Raw genomic sequence first — 19,070 nt, forward strand, 5'->3', positions numbered from 1 at the left:
GCTTTGGAGGAGTGATGATATTGCTGTCGGGCGACTTTAGACAAACACTTCCCGTGAGTCCAAAATCAACAGCAGCGGATGAGCTAAACGCATGTCTGAAGTCATCGCATTTGTGGAGGTTTGTTAAAACCATTTCATTGACCATGAATATGCGAGTTTTGCTGCAAAACGATAGAACTGCGGATGTGTTTTCAAAAGAGCTGCTGCGAATCGGAAATGGACAAGTTCCGATGGATCCTTGCAGTGGATTAATATCGATTCCAACTAATAAATATGAAATCCAATTCACATCTATTAAATATGAACTAATCAGTAGTGTATATCCAAATATTGCTCAAAATTATGGTAACTACGATTGGTTAAGCACGCGCGCAATTTAAGTAGCAAAAAATATGGATGTCAACGACTTGAATTGGACGATTCAAAATCAAATTCCGGGAGATCTGCGGTGATATAAATCAATCGATCGCGTTGAAAATGAAGAAGAGGTAGTAAATTACCCAGTGGAGTTCTTCAACTCTTTGATGCCGCCTGGAATGCCGCCTCATAATTTACGTCTCAAAGTTGGGTCTGTAGTTATTATGCTACGGAATCTTCATGCTCCCAAACTGTGCAATGGTACTTGACTGATTGTGACCAAGCTAATGGACAATTTAATAGTGGCAAGCATTTTGAAAGACCCGTTCAAGGGAGAGGAATGCTTACTTCCCCGAATTCCATTAACTTCAACAGATTTGCTATTCCAATTCAGACGTTTGCAGTTCCCAGTGAAACTTGCATTTGCGATGACAATAAACAAGTCACAAGGGCAGTCGCTGGAAGTATGCGGCATAAATTTAGAAATGTCTTGCTTTTCACATGGCCAGCTCTATGTGGCGTGTTCCCGTGTTGGAAAACCTTCCTCACTGTTTATTTACGCCGCGGAACAGAAAACCAAAAATATGAGAATGAATGAGAATAGTACAAACTTAATTTTATTAAATTGTCAACAAATCCTGGACGCGATTTGTCAGCATTATTGAAAAGAGTAGCATTTTTCAAGCAATTAAATTCAAAAAGCATTAATGTACCCTCGAAAAAAATGTTTATCAGGCAGGTTCTGGCAATTCACTTCCGAGTAAAATTTGAAAAAATCGTTCATATTCTATTAAAACCAATACCGGTGTAATTTTTGAAATGAAAAAAAAATCTATTTTCGGCAGAACGAAGTTTGCCGGCTAGTATATAGATATATATTTCGCTTATTTTTTTATTTATAAGATTTAAGATAATCGATAAGTAATTAAAGCCCTCAATGGGCACGATTTTAGTTAATGATGGCGGCAAGATTTGAGGCCATTTTTATGTTAATTAATTTTTAATATAATATATAAAAAAATTAATATCTCGGCCAATATCGATTCTAGCCAATTCGCTAGGATCGCCGAAAAAGAGCCTTCCGAGGTGTTTCAACCTCAGTCTGGCAAAAGCTGAGCAATGTAGAAGGAAATGCTTAGATGATTCCATCTCGCCTTCCTCCATACAGCTTTGGCAACTTGCATCTGGCACGATCCCAAGTCTCACCGCATTGGACAATGTCCAGTAAGTACACCCATGATGGCGCTGAGATGGACCTTGTCCAGAGAAAGCAGTTGAAAGGACCGCTTACGCTCCACAGAGAGCCAAAAGGACCTCGCCACTGCACAAGTACTTGTAGTTGACCAGCGTTTGACCAGCTCATGCGTAGTCTGCATGTCCAGCGCTTTTGCTCAGGTGGACCATGGACTACCAATGCGCTCCCATTCCAACATCAATGTAGCTAGGGAACCCTCCCTTGCAAGCTTCTCCGCTATACAGTTACCAACGATACCGCGGTGACCGGGTATCCACACTAGTCGGATCGCAAAATAGCTAGAAGCTATTGATAAGGATCTAAGACACTCCTTAACTAGCACAGAGTGTACTGTCATCGATTCCAATGCCAGTATTGCCGCCCTGCTGTCGGAGTGAATACATACCTCTCTAAAAGAACAGTGCGTCCACTGCCACTTTAATCGCGGCGACCTCTGCTTGGAAGACACTACAGTGGTCAGGTAGCCTAAAGCTGGTATTGAAAGAGAGCTTTCTGCAGAAAACTCCCCCACCCACCTTTCCCTTTAGCTTAGATCCATCCGTGAAAAACCTGACTGCACTTCTACTCCATTGACTTGTTCCTTCCCACATATCCCTCGTAGGTACGTGTGCAGAGAAGAAACCTCTAGGGGACGGTTCCGCGGTGCAGTGGTCCAAGTAGTCAGGGATGCAATCGAACCGACGGAGAATTTCAGAATGCCCCTGCTTGGGACCGATCATGTACCCAGTGTCTCTGAGTCTGACAGCGAGCTTTGCCGCAGTGCGCCTACCGGCGATATCAACAGGTGCGACGTGTAAGATGGCATTTAGAGCCATTGTTGGTGTTGTTCTTAGCGCTCCGCTGATTCCAATGACAGTCGCTCTTTGGACACGCTCCAGCTGCTTAGCTAGTATGGCTTTCTCGAGTGCCCTCCACTAGACGACAACGCCATAGAACATTATAGGTTTAATAATACAACCATAAAACCACTTTCGGTGAGAGGCCCCACTTTTTTCCAATAGCCCCTCTACAATAGTAAAGAGCTACCGAAGCCTTTCTTACCCTCTCCTCAATGTTCGGCTTCCATGAGAGCTTCCTATCAATTATAAGCCACAGGTATTTCACCTTGTCCGCAGGTTGCAGACTGGAGCCTCCCAATGAGGGGAGAGTGGCATTTGGAGTTTTGTATCTTCTTGTGAATAAGACGATTTCCGTTTTACTCGGGTTTATGGCTAAGCCACTTCTATGCGCTCAGCAGGTTATCACTTCTAGGTAACCTTGGGTCATCTCATAAACGGTGTTTAGGAATTTTCCTTTGACCAAAAGGGCTACATCATCAGCATAGGCCGTCACTCTACAGCCTTTATTTTTAAGTTCCCCCAGTAGGTCGTTCACTACCAGGATCCAGAGCAAAGGGGAGAGAACGCCACCTTGCGGGGTACCCCTATTTACAGTCCGAAGCGCATTTGCGCTTCCCCACTCCGAAAAGACAGTTCTGTCGCTGAGCAGACTGTACATGAGATGCTTAAGGTTCGCTTCTACTCCAAAATCATCTAATGCACCAATGACCGCTTCCGGTCTTACATTGTTAAAGGCCCCCTCGATATCGAGGAAAGTACCTACCACGTATTCATTATTTAAGAGGGCTTCTACTATCCACGACACTACATAGTGTTAGGCGGTGTCCACCGACCTACCCTTACAGTAGGCGTGTTGAACTTTAATATGCTTATTTCTGAGGATCAAGAGGAACGAGCAGAGGCTAATAGGACTGAAATCTTTTGCAGTAACATGAGAGCTTTTACCTGCTTTTAGGATGAAAGACACCTTAACCTGCCTCCAAGCCTCCGGAATATGACCCAGTCTAACGCAGTTCGCGTAGATCGGAGCCAGCCAGCTGCATGATACCATGGCCGCTCGCTATAGCTGCGCAGGTATAATGCCATCTAGTCCGGGGGACTTGAAAGGTTTGAAAGAGTTCAACGATCAGGTTAGGAGGCGATCATCCAGAAGGTTTTCGAAGGCGCTTTCGCCCCCTTTGAACGTCTCCGAGGGAAACAAAGAGTAGATCACGAAGGATTATATATGTAACTGCCGAATCCAATAATTATTACACCAAGTAAACAATAACTCAAGTTATACCAATATTATGCAGGCACTCGCATTCGAAACCGTAGGAATCAGCACTTCCCCTCCTTATCAACAGAAAATTATAGCAAATGATAGCAAATGGTTTCTACTATTCATTTGTACCGTTATCTAGTAGTTAGTTCTTAATTCATTAATTTAGATGTGCACTTTCGATCGCTTCAAAAGGTGCCTTAACACACTCAAATGACTCAATGTAATTTATGAATACTGATAATTCTCGACAAATTGCAGTGTTGCTAAGTAGCGACATTTATTGGCGGTTTGATAACAAAGGAAGGTATAATCACCATGTTCATGACATCCATAAACTTTTATATTTCCATTATGTCATAAAAAACTTTCAATTATTAGAAAATTAAAGGCTATTCAAAGGAAAAGTCCATAGGTTAATTATAATCTTGGAAAAAAATTGTGCCGAAAACGTATTAGGTATTAGTTTGATTTTATTGTTGGAGAACAATACTTACAAATAATACAAATACTTAACTATGTTCGTTTGGAAGAATATTTGTTTAGCTTAAAGTTACTCTTAAAGACATTCGTTCAAAAATATACAGCCTTGGCCGAAAGTATTAGGCACCCCACTAATTACTGAATTTTTTGTTTTAACAAGTGAATAATAAGTGAAAATACAATGAATTAGTGATAATAACATTAAAAAAAAAATATATATATATATATTATAAAATATTTTATGAATTTCTTACAAATTACAATTTTTAATTTTAGCTTAATTTTTTTTTATACTTTTAATATTACAAATTCGGAGTCTTGAAGACAGAAGTCGTATGCTCTCTGTGATCAAGACAAAAAAATATATTCCCCGAAAAGTAATTTAACGTTTTACTTTTCTTCTTCAAAATAGACTAAATAATAGTTATTGAAAAATCAAGAAAAAAAGTTTAGTTAATTCTATATATGGAAATAAGGAAATAAGAAATCTCATTAAATCAAACATTTCGAATTTATTAAATACATATATGACACTTTTTACAAATACCCCTTTTATATACATGCATGCATATCTGAATATCTGTGAATTAAGTGGAGCTATATTTTTTAGCACAGATACAGCACTGAATTATTCGGTAAATCACCCTTAGGCGAGATTACATCAGCCTCAGCTCAGGCACATAATCAACTACTCAGCCACCCCGATATTTGCTTACCATAACAATTTGGAATTTTATTTATATAAATGTTTGTCTATGTACACTTAACTTATCAGACGAGTTTTCCCATTATAAACAATGACAATTCAAAGACGCGTAAATTCAGTAGATGCGGTATCTCGCCTCAGGAAGCACGGAGTAATAAACATTTGTCAGCTGATCCTCAAGCTTGTGCCATGCATGCGCCTACTTAGTTTCTATTCATAAATCGCTAATAAAAAGCGGCTTGAAAAAAGGTGAAGTGATATGTTCGTATTATCAATAATAATAATATTTTTTTAGATTTGTATAAAAATAGTATTTGCCTGTGGCTTCAACTGTTCCATACATACATATGTAATGCATACACACAATAATTAGTTTTGAAATTTCGCTGATAACAGACATTAGGGTGCATTAACTTTCTACACCCTTTTTAAGGTTAGTGACCGCGTGCTTATTCAGCATATTAGTTTCCGTTTTCATATGAAATATATACAGTAATGAATTTTTTGTATTAATAACTTATTATTTTGTCGCTTCTAGCAATTTGTTTACGTAATTAAAAGCTTTTTTTTTGTTCGAAATTGCATTCTTTATACTCATATTAATTACTGCCCTTTGGTTTACACATTAGATTCCCAGTGCTAGACTACAGCTAAATGTACATCATCATCATTATTTAAAGGAAAATCATTCTAATGAGAGATTATTATTATAATTTGCGCATAAAATTTAGTCCCCAGAAAATTAGTAAATCAAATATGGAAGATATTAGAACTGTAGACAGTATACTTTTGAATCAAATAAAAATTGCAAATAATCATGGAAACTGTTCTTAAAGGTTATGTATTTTATTTTTTTTTTTTTTTATAATTATGAACAGACCTAATTTTGTCTTTGTTAATGGGGTTTTGGCAAAATCAGACATGTTTTGATCTTTTAACATTTTTACCACTTAGTCATTTCCGCAAAAATTCGTGTTGAAAACAATTGTACAGCTCCGACCAATGCACACAACGTTCCTGTTTTTAGTCGATTGTGAGCTTGCTGGGCACACACTTAGCCCAGAGCTTTCGCTTATCACAATATTTATTAATAATCACGCGGTCCTTTGATATACTTGCTTAAATGAGTGGCCCACTCCCTATTTTAGATATGCGTTGTAAGTTTAAGTTATTTTTTGGTTACAAATTTAAAATCAGTTTTACAATATAAATAATGATGTCTTTACACATTTTCTTTCATTCAGATTTGTCTTAGATTGGAGAGCATTTACCGTTTAACCATTGTGAAATTTCATCCAAAAAAATATTTAATTCGCCTGGGGTTCTTTGAGAAAATTATTTCACTATTACGGGGTTAACTTTATATCGCTTTTAAACATTTCAATTTTTTATGTTTTTCGATACGGTTTCAATGATTCCGACGTAAAATTTCGATCGTATCGAACCATTTTTCGGTCAAAACGGATTCTATGATTAGGGCCAATATATTCAAAGCGATGTCAGGAAAACACTCATTCGTTCGGACACACGCTTAATATCATATTTAGGCCAATCAAAAATAATCTGTTAATTAAACTTGAATTCATATTGATGTCTTTGATATTGCTTACAATGGATTTCGATAATTTGCTACCGTGGAATGGCACTACATCGTGTTAGCACAAAAACACATACATACATAAGTTTTTTTGCTATTCGGAAGTTAAGAAGCCATATTTTTGTGTGCGAAATTCTTGCAAACTGAAGGGATCAGCAAGTTTCTCCAATCAATCACTTTTTTTTCTCTAAACTTCTGAAGTTATCTAAATGATTTGCTATGTGCATATTTATGTAATTATCTGTATAAATTTTCTAATTCATTATTTACCACGCTTCTTGATACATTTACGTTCAGTAGTGTATGATATGTACAAAGATCGATTGAAATGAGCTACTAAACTGATTAAATGTGCTGAAAGTATTTGCCATTATTACAGACAGGTTTTACATAACAACAGAATGAGATGAATAAAGGAAATGTTGCTATATAATAATTGCAATTACATACCTATGTACATATTTATGTATGATTGAAGTGTGTATGTGCAATCATTATTCACTGATTGACGCACTTCGCCGCGTTATACTGTACGTTCAAAAAGTTCACATTACAATCGTACTTTACAATCAATTAATAAACACATACATACATATATTTTATTATATTAAAGTGCGAGTATATTTACTTATAACGTTTAATTAATCAATACAATTTCAGTACGAGAGAAGGCGTGGATTACGAGAATCGAACGCACGTAAAAGCTTAAGTTTCAATAAACAGTCTACAAATGTTATCCGCACGAGAACAGTTTTTCTCACCTTCCGCAACGCCAGCATCAGCGTTGGGACTGGGTATTGAGGTGGTTGACCAGCCATCAACTCCCGTGTATAGCCAAACCACAGTGCCTTTGACCAGTGTGCATGGTTGGCGGAATGGCGGCAGCGTATTTGTCTCAGCGCCCGCTACAAATGGTGTCAACGAACTGCGTAAGGATCAACAACAAACACAAACACAGCCATTGGCGACAAACAAAAGTAACGGCTACACTAATGGTGGTACGGAGAAAACCTATGACGAACCTTTCTCGAATTTGCCTTCGCGTCAACCTGTTGATATGGAATTCAAGGAGCTTTCACTTACGGTGCAAATGGGGTTCGGAAAAGGTAAGTTTTGTTGCGATACGTCAATTTGTGCACATGTCGGTGTGCTCTCATTTTACAAAACTAAAATAAAATCATTATCACAGGAAATTTTAATATAATAAAGACTATTTTTTAGTACAACTTTACAACATGTTGCACAGATTATAATATTTTCGTTCAACTAACTGTTGTTAGTAGCAGTTAAAACTAAACGAGGTAGATATATAGTTATATAGCAAAGTGATCAGGATTACGATATCAGTTGAGTGCCTTTGCATTCGAATATTCGAATAAGTTTAATATATAAATAACAAATAAACAGCTAAATCATATAAATCAGTATCAAAATCCGATCAAGGACTGTCAACTCGCAACTGCAGCAGCCTTCATTTAGCACTTCAATGGCGTATATGGTGATTACATTAAGTTAGGTTGATTTCAATATGATTATTTCGATTTCAATCATTATAAAAATACTGTATTTAAGATAACTGTATTAAGATATCGAAAATGATGTCAATCGTTTCCCAGTTTCATCTAATAACAGATATTGAGTCCATATGCAAAATTTTTTATAGTTTGATTTTGTATTGTAGATAACATAAAATATTTTCACGCCTCTTTGTCTTTTACAAATTGCAAAATAACTATTGCCTATTTGTCTGATATTGTTGATACGGAAATGTCGACCTTTGAACGTAGAAGAAAATGCAAAAAGTTGAAAATAATCGCCGCTTTTGCGATATTTATTTATCTAATCAGTATTATCATTTGTTTACTTCTGACCTGCAATTTAATTATACAGTCATCAAGGGGAAATTTGGCAACACCTATAAAGATATCAAATATTATATACGAATAGCTAAAGGATATCTGTACAAATGGTCTTTAAGAAAGATAGCAAAATAGCACATACAGTGGCGATCAAAACCGTTCAGATGTTTGCCACTTTTTCATTTTAAGTGCTGTAAATATTTTTACGACAGCTCAAATATTATAACATTTTCAGAATAAGTTTATTACATATTATGTGATAAAATAAAAATTCAACAAATAATTAACAAAAACAAAAGAGCAATACAACAAAAACTAAAGCAAATCATTCAATATGTGGCTTCAAATTAAATGTTTTAATATTTAATATTTTCTATTAATTACTTTGGTATGTTTCTCCATTCGACTTGTAATCTGCTCCATAACTTCTCCATATTGCTTGGTGCTGTTCGGTAATTGCACAATCTCCTCTTTACAATAGCCCATAAAACCTCAATCGGATTAAAGCCAAGACTTTGTGCTGACAATTGTCATCGCACATGACGGCGTTGAAGGTTTTCATGATTGCAAACATTTTTTTTTAGTTTCTTATTTATTTCATCCGAACAAATAACTTTTATATATTTTTTATTTATATTCTCCCCGGACGCATTTTTATGTTCCTTACACAATTTAGACGCGCTTTAGTATTTTGATTAGATAGTACTGCTTTCCTCTAATTTGTCCTAACGGGCCAAAAAAAAAGCGTTTTTGAAGATTTTTTTTTGAGAAAACTACTAAATATTTTTGAATAGTTTTATTATCATATTATTCAGTGACATTTCAAATATGTTTTACAAAAAATCAGTTTACAAAATGTCGAAAATCAACGAAGTTGCAGCCACTTGAAGTAGGCACTCAACGGAATTCCGCACATTGCGGTGTCCCGGATATAAGATCGTAGAATCATCTGAAACACATGGGATAAAAAAAAAATAGTTCTTTAGAAGTATATCTCCCAGCCAACGGTGCCCTTTTAAAAGAAATTTTTTTTTTTCATTTTTTCAACGATCGGTGAAGGTAAAAAGTACGTTTTTAGCCCTAAAATTGCGCCATTTTGTGGCTGTAAAATCGAACAGAAGCAAAAAATAAATAAAATGGGACCGTTGGCTGGGAGTCAATTTTATGTTACACAAGTGTGCAAAATTTCAATACGATCGGTGCATAACTTTTTGAGTTATCGTGGACACCGACTTCAGAAAAGGCGTTTCGAGAAAAACGCGTTCAAAGTTTTGGGATTCGTCAAATCTTTTCACATATTCGTGAGCACTTGGGCCGGTGATGACTTCCATCGTTCTCCGAATGAGCTGAAATTTTGAGACAACATTCTTCAATAGTTGTACATTCGATTTAACAAATAAAAAAAAATGATTTTTTAAAAAATTTTATCCCATACCCCCCCTTAAGCTCGAGTGTAACGGAACATTTTATTTGTTATTACTACAATAGCACACAATTGGACCCATATATATTCAGCATAGAGTCCACTAGAATATAGAGAATCACTATATATAGTATACGTGGGCTATGGTAATTCCTAGACCATTTTTATTATTTTTCACCACCCACCTACAACATAACCAAAATTTTACAATCTCTTAATTTTGCTAATATACTATCTTACATATTAACCCATATATACGGTATAAAGTCCACCGTAAGTTTCCGTATATTAGGTATATGGCGACTACAGGAATTATTGCCCCAATTTTGGCAGAGAGGCACACTATATATATATATATATATTTGGCGTAGGAACCGCTTTAAGCGATTATAGCCGAATCCACCAGAGCGCGCCACTCATTCCTCCTTTTTGCTTTTTGGCGCCAACTGGAAACACCAAGTGAAGCCAGGTCACTTTGCACTTGGTCTTTCCACCGGAGTGGAGGTCGTCCTCTTCCGCGGCTTCCTCCAGCGGGTACTGCATCGAATACTTTCAGAGCTGGATTGTTTTCTTCCATCCGTACAACATGACCTAGCCAGCGTAGCCGCTGTCTTTTTATTCGCTGAACTATGTCAATGTCGTCGTATAAATCGTACAGCTCATCGTTCCATCGTCTGCGGTATTCGCCGTTGCCAATGTTTAGAGGACCATAAATCTTGCGCAAAACCGTTCTCTCGAAAACCCCAAGAGTCGTCTCATCGGATGTTGTCATCGTCCACGCTTCAGCGCCATACATCAGGACGGGAATAATGAGCGACTTATAGAGTTTGATTTTGGTTCGTCGAGAGAGGACTTTACTTTTCAATTGCCTACTCAGTCCAAAGTAGCACCTGTTGGCAAGAGTGATTCTGCGTTGGATTTCAAGGCTGACATTGTTGGTGTTGTTAATGCGGTTCCCAGATAAACGAAATTATCTACAACTTCAAAGTTATGACTGTCAACAGTGACGTGGGAGCCAAGACGCGAGTGCGCTGACTGTTTGTTTGATGACAGGAGATATTTCGTCTTGTCCTCATTCACCACCAGACCCATACGCTTCGCTTCTTTATCTAGTCTGGAAAACGCAGAACAAACGGCGCGGTTGTTGCTTCCGATGATATCAATATCATCGGCATACGCCAGGAGCTGTACACTCTTGTAGAAGATTGTACCCTCTCTATTTAGTTCTGCAGCTCGTATTATTTTTTCCAGCAATAGATTGAAGAAGTCGCACGATAGTGAGTCACCCTGTCTGAAGCCTCGTTTGGTATCGAACGGCTCGGAGAGGTCCTTCCCGATCCTGACGGAGCTTTTGGTGTTGCTCAACGTCAGCTTACATAGCCGTATTAGTTTTGCAGGGATACCAAATTCAGACATCGCGGCATAAAGGCAGCTCCTTTTCGTGCTATCGAAGGCAGCTTTAAAATCGATAAAAAGATGGTGAGTATCGATTCTTCTCTCTCGGGTCTTTTCCAAGATTTGGCGAATATCTGGTCCATTGTGGATTTTCCAGGTCTAAAGCCACACTGATAAGGTCCAATCAGTTCGTTGACGGTGGGCTTTAGTCTTTCACACAATACGCTCGACAAAACCTTATATGCGATATTGAGGAGACTTATACCACGGTAGTTGGCGCAGATTGTGGGGTCTCCCTTCTTATGGATTGGGCAGAGCACACTAAGATTCCAATCGTCAGGCATGCTTTCTTCCGACCATATTCTACAAAGAAGCTGATGCATGCACCTTATCAGTTCTTCGCCGCCGTATTTGAATAGCTCGGCCGGTAATCCATCGGCCCCCGCCGCTTTGTTGTTATTCAAGCGGGCAATTGCTATTCGAATTTCTTCATGGTCGGGTAATGGAACATCTATTCCATCGTCATCGATTGGGGAATCGGGTTCGCCATCTCCTGGTGTTGTACTTTCACTGCCATTGAGCAGGTCGGAGAAGTGTTCCCTCCATAATCCCAGTGTGCTCTGGACATCCGTTACCAGATTACCTTCTCGGTCCCTACATGATAATGCTCCGGTCTTGAAACCTTCTGTTAATCGCCTCATCTTTTCATAAAATTTTCGAGCATTACCCATGTCGGCCAGCTTTTCAAGCTTTTCATACTCACGCATTTCGGCCTCTTTCTTTTTACGTCTGCAAATGCGTCTCGCTTCCCTCTTCAGTTCTCGATATCTATCCCACCCCGAACGTGTTGTGGTCGATCGCAACGTTGCGAGGTAGGCAGTCTGTTTTCTCTCCACTGCGGAACGACAATTCTCATCGTACCAACTGGTTTTTTGGCGTTGCCGGAGACCAATTGTTTCGGCTGCAGCGGTATGCAATGAGTTTGAGATGCCGTTCCACAGCTCCCTTATATCGAGATGCTGATGAGTGCTCTCAGAGAGCAGGAGTGCAAGTCGAGTAGAAAATCGTTCGGCTGTCGGTTGTGATTGCAGCTTTTCGACGTCGAACCTTCCTTGTGTTTGTTGACGGGCGTTCTTTGCTGCACAGAGGCGAGTGCGTATCTTTGCTGCTACTAGATAATGGTCCGAGTCAATGTTTGGTCCTCGGAGCGTACGCACGTCTAAAACACTGGAGACATGTCTTCCGTCTATCACAACGTGATCGATTTGATTGCGCGTGTTTCGATCAGGGGACAGCCACGTTGCTTGATGAATTTTTTTATGCTGGAATCTGGTACTACAGACAACCATATTTCGGGCCCCAGCGAAGTCGATCAGCCTCAGGCCGTTTGGCGATGTTTCGTCATGGAGGCTGAATTTTCCGACTGTTGTGCCAAAGACACCTTCTTTACCCACCCTGGCGTTAAAATCGCCAAGCACGATTTTGACATCGTGGCGGGGGCAGCGCTCATAGGTGCGTTCTAGGCGCTCATAGAAAGCATCTTTGGTCACCTCGTCCTTCTCTTCCGTTGGGGCGTGGGCGCAAATCAGCGATATGTTGAAGAACCTCGCTTTGATGCGGATTATGGCAAGACGTTCATCCACCGGGGTGAATGCCAGGACTCGGCGACGTAGTCTCTCTCCCACCACAAATCCAACACCGAATTTGCGCTCCTTTATATGGCCGCTGTAGTAGATGTCACAAGGACCCACCTTGATTTTTTAAAAAATTTTATCCCATACCCCCCCTTAAGCTCGAGTGTAACGGAACATTTTATTTGTTGTTACTACAATAGCACACAATTGGACCCATATATATTCAGCATAGAGTCCACTAGAATATAGAGAATCACTATATATAGTATACGTGGGCTATGGTAATTCCTAGACCATTTTTATTATTTTTCACCACCCACCTACAACATAACCAAAATTTTACAATCTCTTAATTTTGCTAATATACTATCTTACATATTAACCCATATATACGGTATAAAGTCCACCGTAAGTTTCCGTATATTAGGTATATGGCGACTACAGGAATTATTGCCCCAATTTTGGCAGAGAGGCACACTATTATAAGGAGAAAATATCCTCTAAGGTACACATGTTCGGTATCTGGGGTCTTGAAATGTTACAGTCCGATTTCGGCTATTTTAAGAAGTATAACACACAAGAAACGCAATATTTGTTCCGATATCTTCACTGGTGCTTCATTCATATATGGCTAAGTGAACGAATCAGATGGGCTTCAAAATTGTGGTATTAGCCGTGGTTGTTAACCGATTACGCACATTTTGTGCTATGGGGATGCCAAGCAATAATGAATCCCGCTTAAGTTCCTCGAGATACTTACCAAGCTTTTTCTCAAATACTTCGTTATTTTTTCTTTCAGAATGAAAGTCACATTTATTATTTATCTATTTCACTTAAGCGAGGATCACTGTATACACAAATACGGATGAATAATAAAGCAAATTTAAGTAATTATGTACATGTAAAATCAAAATGGAATTCTAGATCCAGAGGTATTTAGTATAGATTTTCTGAACTTTGAGTTACTTTAATCGTCTTACTACACGAACGTTTTATTACTTACATTAAGTAATTCAATTATTTTCAATAAGATATTGATTGTAAATAATGTAATACTTTGATATGTGTGTATGTATGTATTCAATGCAGACATGGCTTTCTGAACCCAATAAATATATATACATATGTTTAGATAGAATAATCTTACAGTATAATTTGCAGTTGTGATATAGACAGAAAAAGGCAGAAGGGCAGAAACGGTTTTTAACAAAGCTCAGAAGAAATTTTCGTACAAGAAATCCGGAAATTCGTTGTTCGTCCTTGAATAAACTATATATTATATGATTGTACAATGAATTCTCTCGCTGTAGCCTAAAATCACCTGCAATGTCAGTATATTATCAGCATCGCTGCAGCATCGATCGAAGCATTATTAGTCAGTTGTACTTGAATTATAAGTGATGTAACTAACTCGACTTTTTTTTTTGGATTATAAATTTGTTATTAGTAACAATTAGGTAACGTTGGGTAAAATGGATTTCAGTTGCTTCCCTTGGTTGCCTTGGAGATCTGTCAAAATCTTACTTGGTTTGAGCGTTTCAAAGGTGTGAATTAGCGAAATAATTCTTTGATCTCGCTTTAGCGGCTTACAAAATGTTGAAAATTGCTCACAGAAGCAAATAAATGGGGCGGAGCAAAGACACAATGCCTCGAATCAGCTAAAAACAAGTATTTCGGTTTTTTGTTTTTATCAGAATAGCAAGTTTAATAACATTCGAACAGAAATTGCTTTCATTATATTATTTATGTAATGGTTTTAATAGCGGGAATATGAGGACAACTCATCATTACCCATGAATTTATGGTCGAATGTTATAAGTTCTTCTTCTTTTCCTACTTATTCCGACTTGTATTGCGGATAAAGGTAGGTATGCTATAGGTTAGTAGGAAGATCTCTGCATATGCAGGAAGATCTCGCTTAGACAGTTTTGAGGACTGTCATTTGTGATACCAATCCTAATGATTTAAAAAGACCGTGGATAAAACTCAAGTATGGGCTGAAACGAAAGCGAAAAGGAACGACTTGTGATAATGAGCAATGTGCAAGAATTATGGTTGTCATAACTAATATTTTCATATTCTTTGTTTGCCATATAATTTTAAAAATCTTTAAATTAATAAAAATAACTTTTACTTAAATCAAAAATTTTAGGTGAAAAGGAGATTTTACATAATGTCTGTGGCAAATTCCCCGGTAGTCAACTAATTGCGATAATGGGGCCTTCTGGTGCGGGAAAATCCACGTTACTGGATGCTTTATCAGGCTTCAAAACAACAGGTGTAGATGGTTCTATACTCCTTAATGGTCGTCGACGAGATTTGCGTAAGTTTATATTAAAATAATTAAAATACTCAAAGTCTTTGTTTTAATTAATAAACAAATTTCTTGTAACTGTATGTCACAAGATTGATACTGTCTGTCTCAGAATATTGTTGTCTACCTTATATAAATAGTTCTAGTGTTAAATTAATAACTTCTTTGATTTTTAGCTTCATTCCGCCGAATGTCCTGTTACATAACTCAAGATGATCGCCTACAGCCGCTATTGACAGTAAACGAAAATATGCATATAGCAGCAGATTTGAAACTGGGCCCAAATGTGAGCTACGAGGAGAAGGAAGGACGGGTTAGTAAGCGTGTATAAAAAGTATTCGCAGGTATTTTTTTTATTTTTATCAATTCCTTCTACATGTAGATCGAAGACATTTTGTTGCTACTGGGTTTGTACGAACATGACCAGACAATGACTATGCGTCTGTCAGGTGGACAAAAGAAGAGGCTTTCTATTGCAATGGAATTGATCAACAATCCAACAGTGATGTTCCTTGATGAACCCACAACGTAAGATTATACAACAAAAATGAAATTAAACAGATCCCCAATAATAGTTTTCCTTTTCACACACAGTGGGCTGGACAGCAGCTCCTGCACCAAAGTACTGGAATTATGCAAGAAGTTAGCACAACAGGGTAGAACCATTATTTGTACCATTCATCAACCCACCGCCAAATTATTCCAAATCTTCGATCAAGTATACGTACTTTCGGCGGGTAACTGTGTATACCAAGGAAGTACAGAAAAATTAGTGCCATTCTTACAGACCGTCGACTTGCCATGTCCAGTCTATCACAATCCTGCAGATTACAGTAAGTGTTAAAGTTGACTAACTAACTAATTGCAATATTAATTTCATAAACTTCTTTTACAACTCATTGTCATTAGGTCCATGACAATTTCGACATTGCAATTTATTATACTATTTTTAATTATTTCTAGTTATTGAACTGGCTTGTGGAGAATATGGAAACGAAAAAGTTGATATTTTGAAGTCAGCAGCTGAAAATGGTAGCAGCCTAGCGTGGTTTGACGACCCAAGTTCTATATTACGCGCCGAAGCGTTAATGCGCAAATATCCCATACCCAAGAAGTCAAAAAAACGTTCTTTGGAGGACACGAGCTATATTAATCAGTTATCGGTATTGATGCGTCGGGGCTATATAAAGGCAAAACGTGATACAACTTTAACTCATTTGCGCATAGCTGTTAATGTTTTTGTTGCCATCATTCTGGGTTCATTATACGCCGGCTCTGGTCGTGAGGGTTCGAGAGTCCTAGACAATTATAACTTACTGTTTGCCATATTAATTCATCATTCGATGACAACGATGATGTTAACTGTTTTAACATGTAAGCGAGTGTTGGATCTCACGCCAAAATAAATGTTAATGTATTATGTATAATTTCAGTCCCAATAGAGATGTCAATATTACTGAAGGAACACTTCAATCGCTGGTATTCACTAAAGGCTTATTATACGTCAATCACATTGATCGATCTGCCCATTTCGGTACGTACTTTTTCTTTGAGTTTTAGTATAAAGGTACTCAAAATAAACATTTTATTATTTACGCAGATTATTGGTTGCCTACTTTTCACCGTTATCATATATCTATGGAGTTATCAGCCAATGGAGTGGATGCGATTTTGGATGTTCTTTGCGATGAGTTTGCTGACTGTATTTGTTGGTCAAAGTTTTGGGCTGATGATTGGCGCTTGGTTTAGTGTTGTGGTAAGTTATTTAACAGAAAATACTTTAATACATAAAAGAAAGTATGCTATATAATTAATCTTAAAAAATTTCACATGATTAAATAGTCAGTATTTACCTGCACAAAAATGATGTTAAAAAATCCCGAAAACTCATCTCTATAGCAGTTATTAATGTGTTTCTAATTTTTGCACTATAGAATGGCACTTTCTTAGCACCTGTACTGACTATTCCGATGATGATGTTTGCCGGTTTCGGTGTAACACTTCGAGATTTACCCAGCTATTTGAAATGGGGCAGCCATATATCTTACCTGAGATACGGTTTGGAAGGTTTTGTTGGTGCCATTTATGGTGAGGGACGTGGTGTGTTAGACTGTAATGAGGCACCATATTGCCATTATAGGTGAGTGACATAAATCTAAAGATTAATGACATAAAATATTTATATTTTTAATATTTTCCAGATACCCGAAGAAGTTCCTGGAGGAGATCACAATGAGCGGTGATCAGTTTTGGAACGATTTCCTGGCCTTGTGTGTTATTACCATAGCTTTTAGAATAGTAGCATTTGTTGTTCTTAAAGCAAAAATAAATTCGGTGAAATAATATGTAATTCTTCCCATATTTAATACGATTATGGTTATGTATTCTGAAATAGTATAAGTTAGCGATAGTGTATTTACGAAAAGCAAACTTTAGAAAACAATTTCTGAAAACGATTTCAAGTATTTTAAAGAATATGTTAATGTATTATGTAGAACATTTTATTATGTCTTTTTTTACTTTTTACATATTGTATGTAAATGTTGGCGTTTAAACTATATTAAGTTAAAAGACTTGTAATAAAATAGTTACATAATGTGATTCAAATCAAATAAGATTAAATAAAACGATGTTATTTTTTGGAATAAATTCCGACTTATTTTATTTAATACAAAAGCAAATATTAAATAAAAAATAACGTAGGAGGAGTGGTGGTATTTTAAAACAAATTAAAAACAAGTAAGGAAAGGCTAAGTTCGGGTGTAACCGATCATTTTATACTCTCGCAATTTATTTATTTAACTTTATTTATATTGTATAGTACACAATTTGACCCACATATTCGTCATATATATTGTATAAAGTCCATTGAAAGTTGGAAACCATAATATTAGGTTAGAAGCACCGAGGTCCTCGTGTTCGATATATGGGGCCTTAAAAACCTATGGTCCGATTTCGGCGATTTTTAGAATGGGGCTGCCACACTATTAACATAGTATTTGTACAAAGTTCTGCACCGATATCTTCACTAGTACTTACTTTATATATTGTAAAGTAAACGATTCAGATCGTCTTCAAAGTTCTGGTATATAGGAAGTAGGCGTGGTTGTGAACCGATTTGGCCTATTTTCACAACATATCATTGGGATGTAAGGAAACTATTACTTTTTTGAAATCGGTCGAGTAGTTCCTGAGATATGGTTTTTGACCCATAAGTGGGCGACGCCACGCCCATTTTTCATTTTGTAAAAAAATCTGAGTGCAGCTTCCATCTGCCATTTCTTACGTGAAATTTAGTGTTTCTGACGTTTTTCGTTAATGAGTTAACTCACTTTTAGTAATTTTCAACCTAACTTTTGTATGGGAGGTGGGCGTGGTTATTATCCGATTTCTTTCATTTTTGAACTGTATTAGGAAGGGGCTAAAAAAACGACTGCAGAAAGTTTGGTTTATATAGCTCTATTGGTTTGCGAGATATGAACAAAAAACTTAGTAAGGGGCGGGGCCACGCCCACTTCCCCTAAAAAATTACATCCAAATATGCCCCTTTATAGTGCGATCCTTCATACCAAATTTTATTTCCATAGCTTTCTTTATGGCTTAGTTATGGCACTTTATGTGTTTTCGGTTTTCGCCATTTTGTGGGCGTGGCAGTGGTCCGATTTTGCTCATTTTCGAAAGCAACCTTCCTATGGTGCCAAGAAATAAGTGTGCCAAGTTTCATCAAGATATCTTAATTTTTATTCAAGTTACAGCTTGCACAGACGGACGGACGGACGGACAGACAGACATTCGGCTTTGAACTCCACTCTTCACGCTGATCACTTTGGTATATATAACCCTATATCTAACTCGTTTAGTTTTGGGTGTTACAAACAACCGTTATGTGAACAAAACTATAATACTCTCTTTAGCAACATTTGTTGCGAGAGTATAATAAATAAACT

At 37.4% G+C, this 19,070-nt stretch overlaps 1 protein-coding gene and 1 long non-coding RNA gene across 4 annotated transcripts in view; one reads left to right on the forward strand and one right to left on the reverse strand.

Annotated features, from left to right (window-relative positions):
- The window catches only part of Abcg1_1 (ATP-binding cassette sub-family G member 4), a 34,922-nt gene extending 17,150 nt beyond the window's left edge, over positions 1 to 17,772 (forward strand). For all 3 annotated transcript variants that reach the window (XM_011193244.3, XM_011193243.3, XM_029043865.2), the window contains exons 2-11: positions 7,159 to 7,604; positions 14,962 to 15,132; positions 15,300 to 15,436; positions 15,506 to 15,651; positions 15,718 to 15,956; positions 16,087 to 16,497; positions 16,557 to 16,657; positions 16,724 to 16,879; positions 17,058 to 17,263; positions 17,325 to 17,772. In XM_011193244.3, coding sequence (XP_011191546.1) covers positions 7,229 to 7,604; positions 14,962 to 15,132; positions 15,300 to 15,436; positions 15,506 to 15,651; positions 15,718 to 15,956; positions 16,087 to 16,497; positions 16,557 to 16,657; positions 16,724 to 16,879; positions 17,058 to 17,263; positions 17,325 to 17,466 — 2,085 coding nt within the window. In that variant the 5' untranslated portion in view covers positions 7,159 to 7,228 and the 3' untranslated portion in view covers positions 17,467 to 17,772. The remainder of the gene's footprint in view (positions 1 to 7,158; positions 7,605 to 14,961; positions 15,133 to 15,299; positions 15,437 to 15,505; positions 15,652 to 15,717; positions 15,957 to 16,086; positions 16,498 to 16,556; positions 16,658 to 16,723; positions 16,880 to 17,057; positions 17,264 to 17,324) is intronic.
- Positions 7,753 to 9,867, reverse strand: LOC128920417 (uncharacterized). Its single transcript, XR_008470475.1, has 2 exons — positions 9,566 to 9,867; positions 7,753 to 9,306 (listed from the first exon to the last, which is right to left on the reverse strand). It is a non-coding gene; the product is annotated as an uncharacterized LOC128920417 (long non-coding RNA).
- Positions 17,773 to 19,070: the final 1,298 nt, after the last annotated feature.

The sequence above is a fragment of the Zeugodacus cucurbitae genome, chromosome 3 (assembly GCF_028554725.1).
Source record: "Zeugodacus cucurbitae isolate PBARC_wt_2022May chromosome 3, idZeuCucr1.2, whole genome shotgun sequence".
Taxonomy (NCBI): domain Eukaryota; kingdom Metazoa; phylum Arthropoda; class Insecta; order Diptera; family Tephritidae; genus Zeugodacus; species Zeugodacus cucurbitae.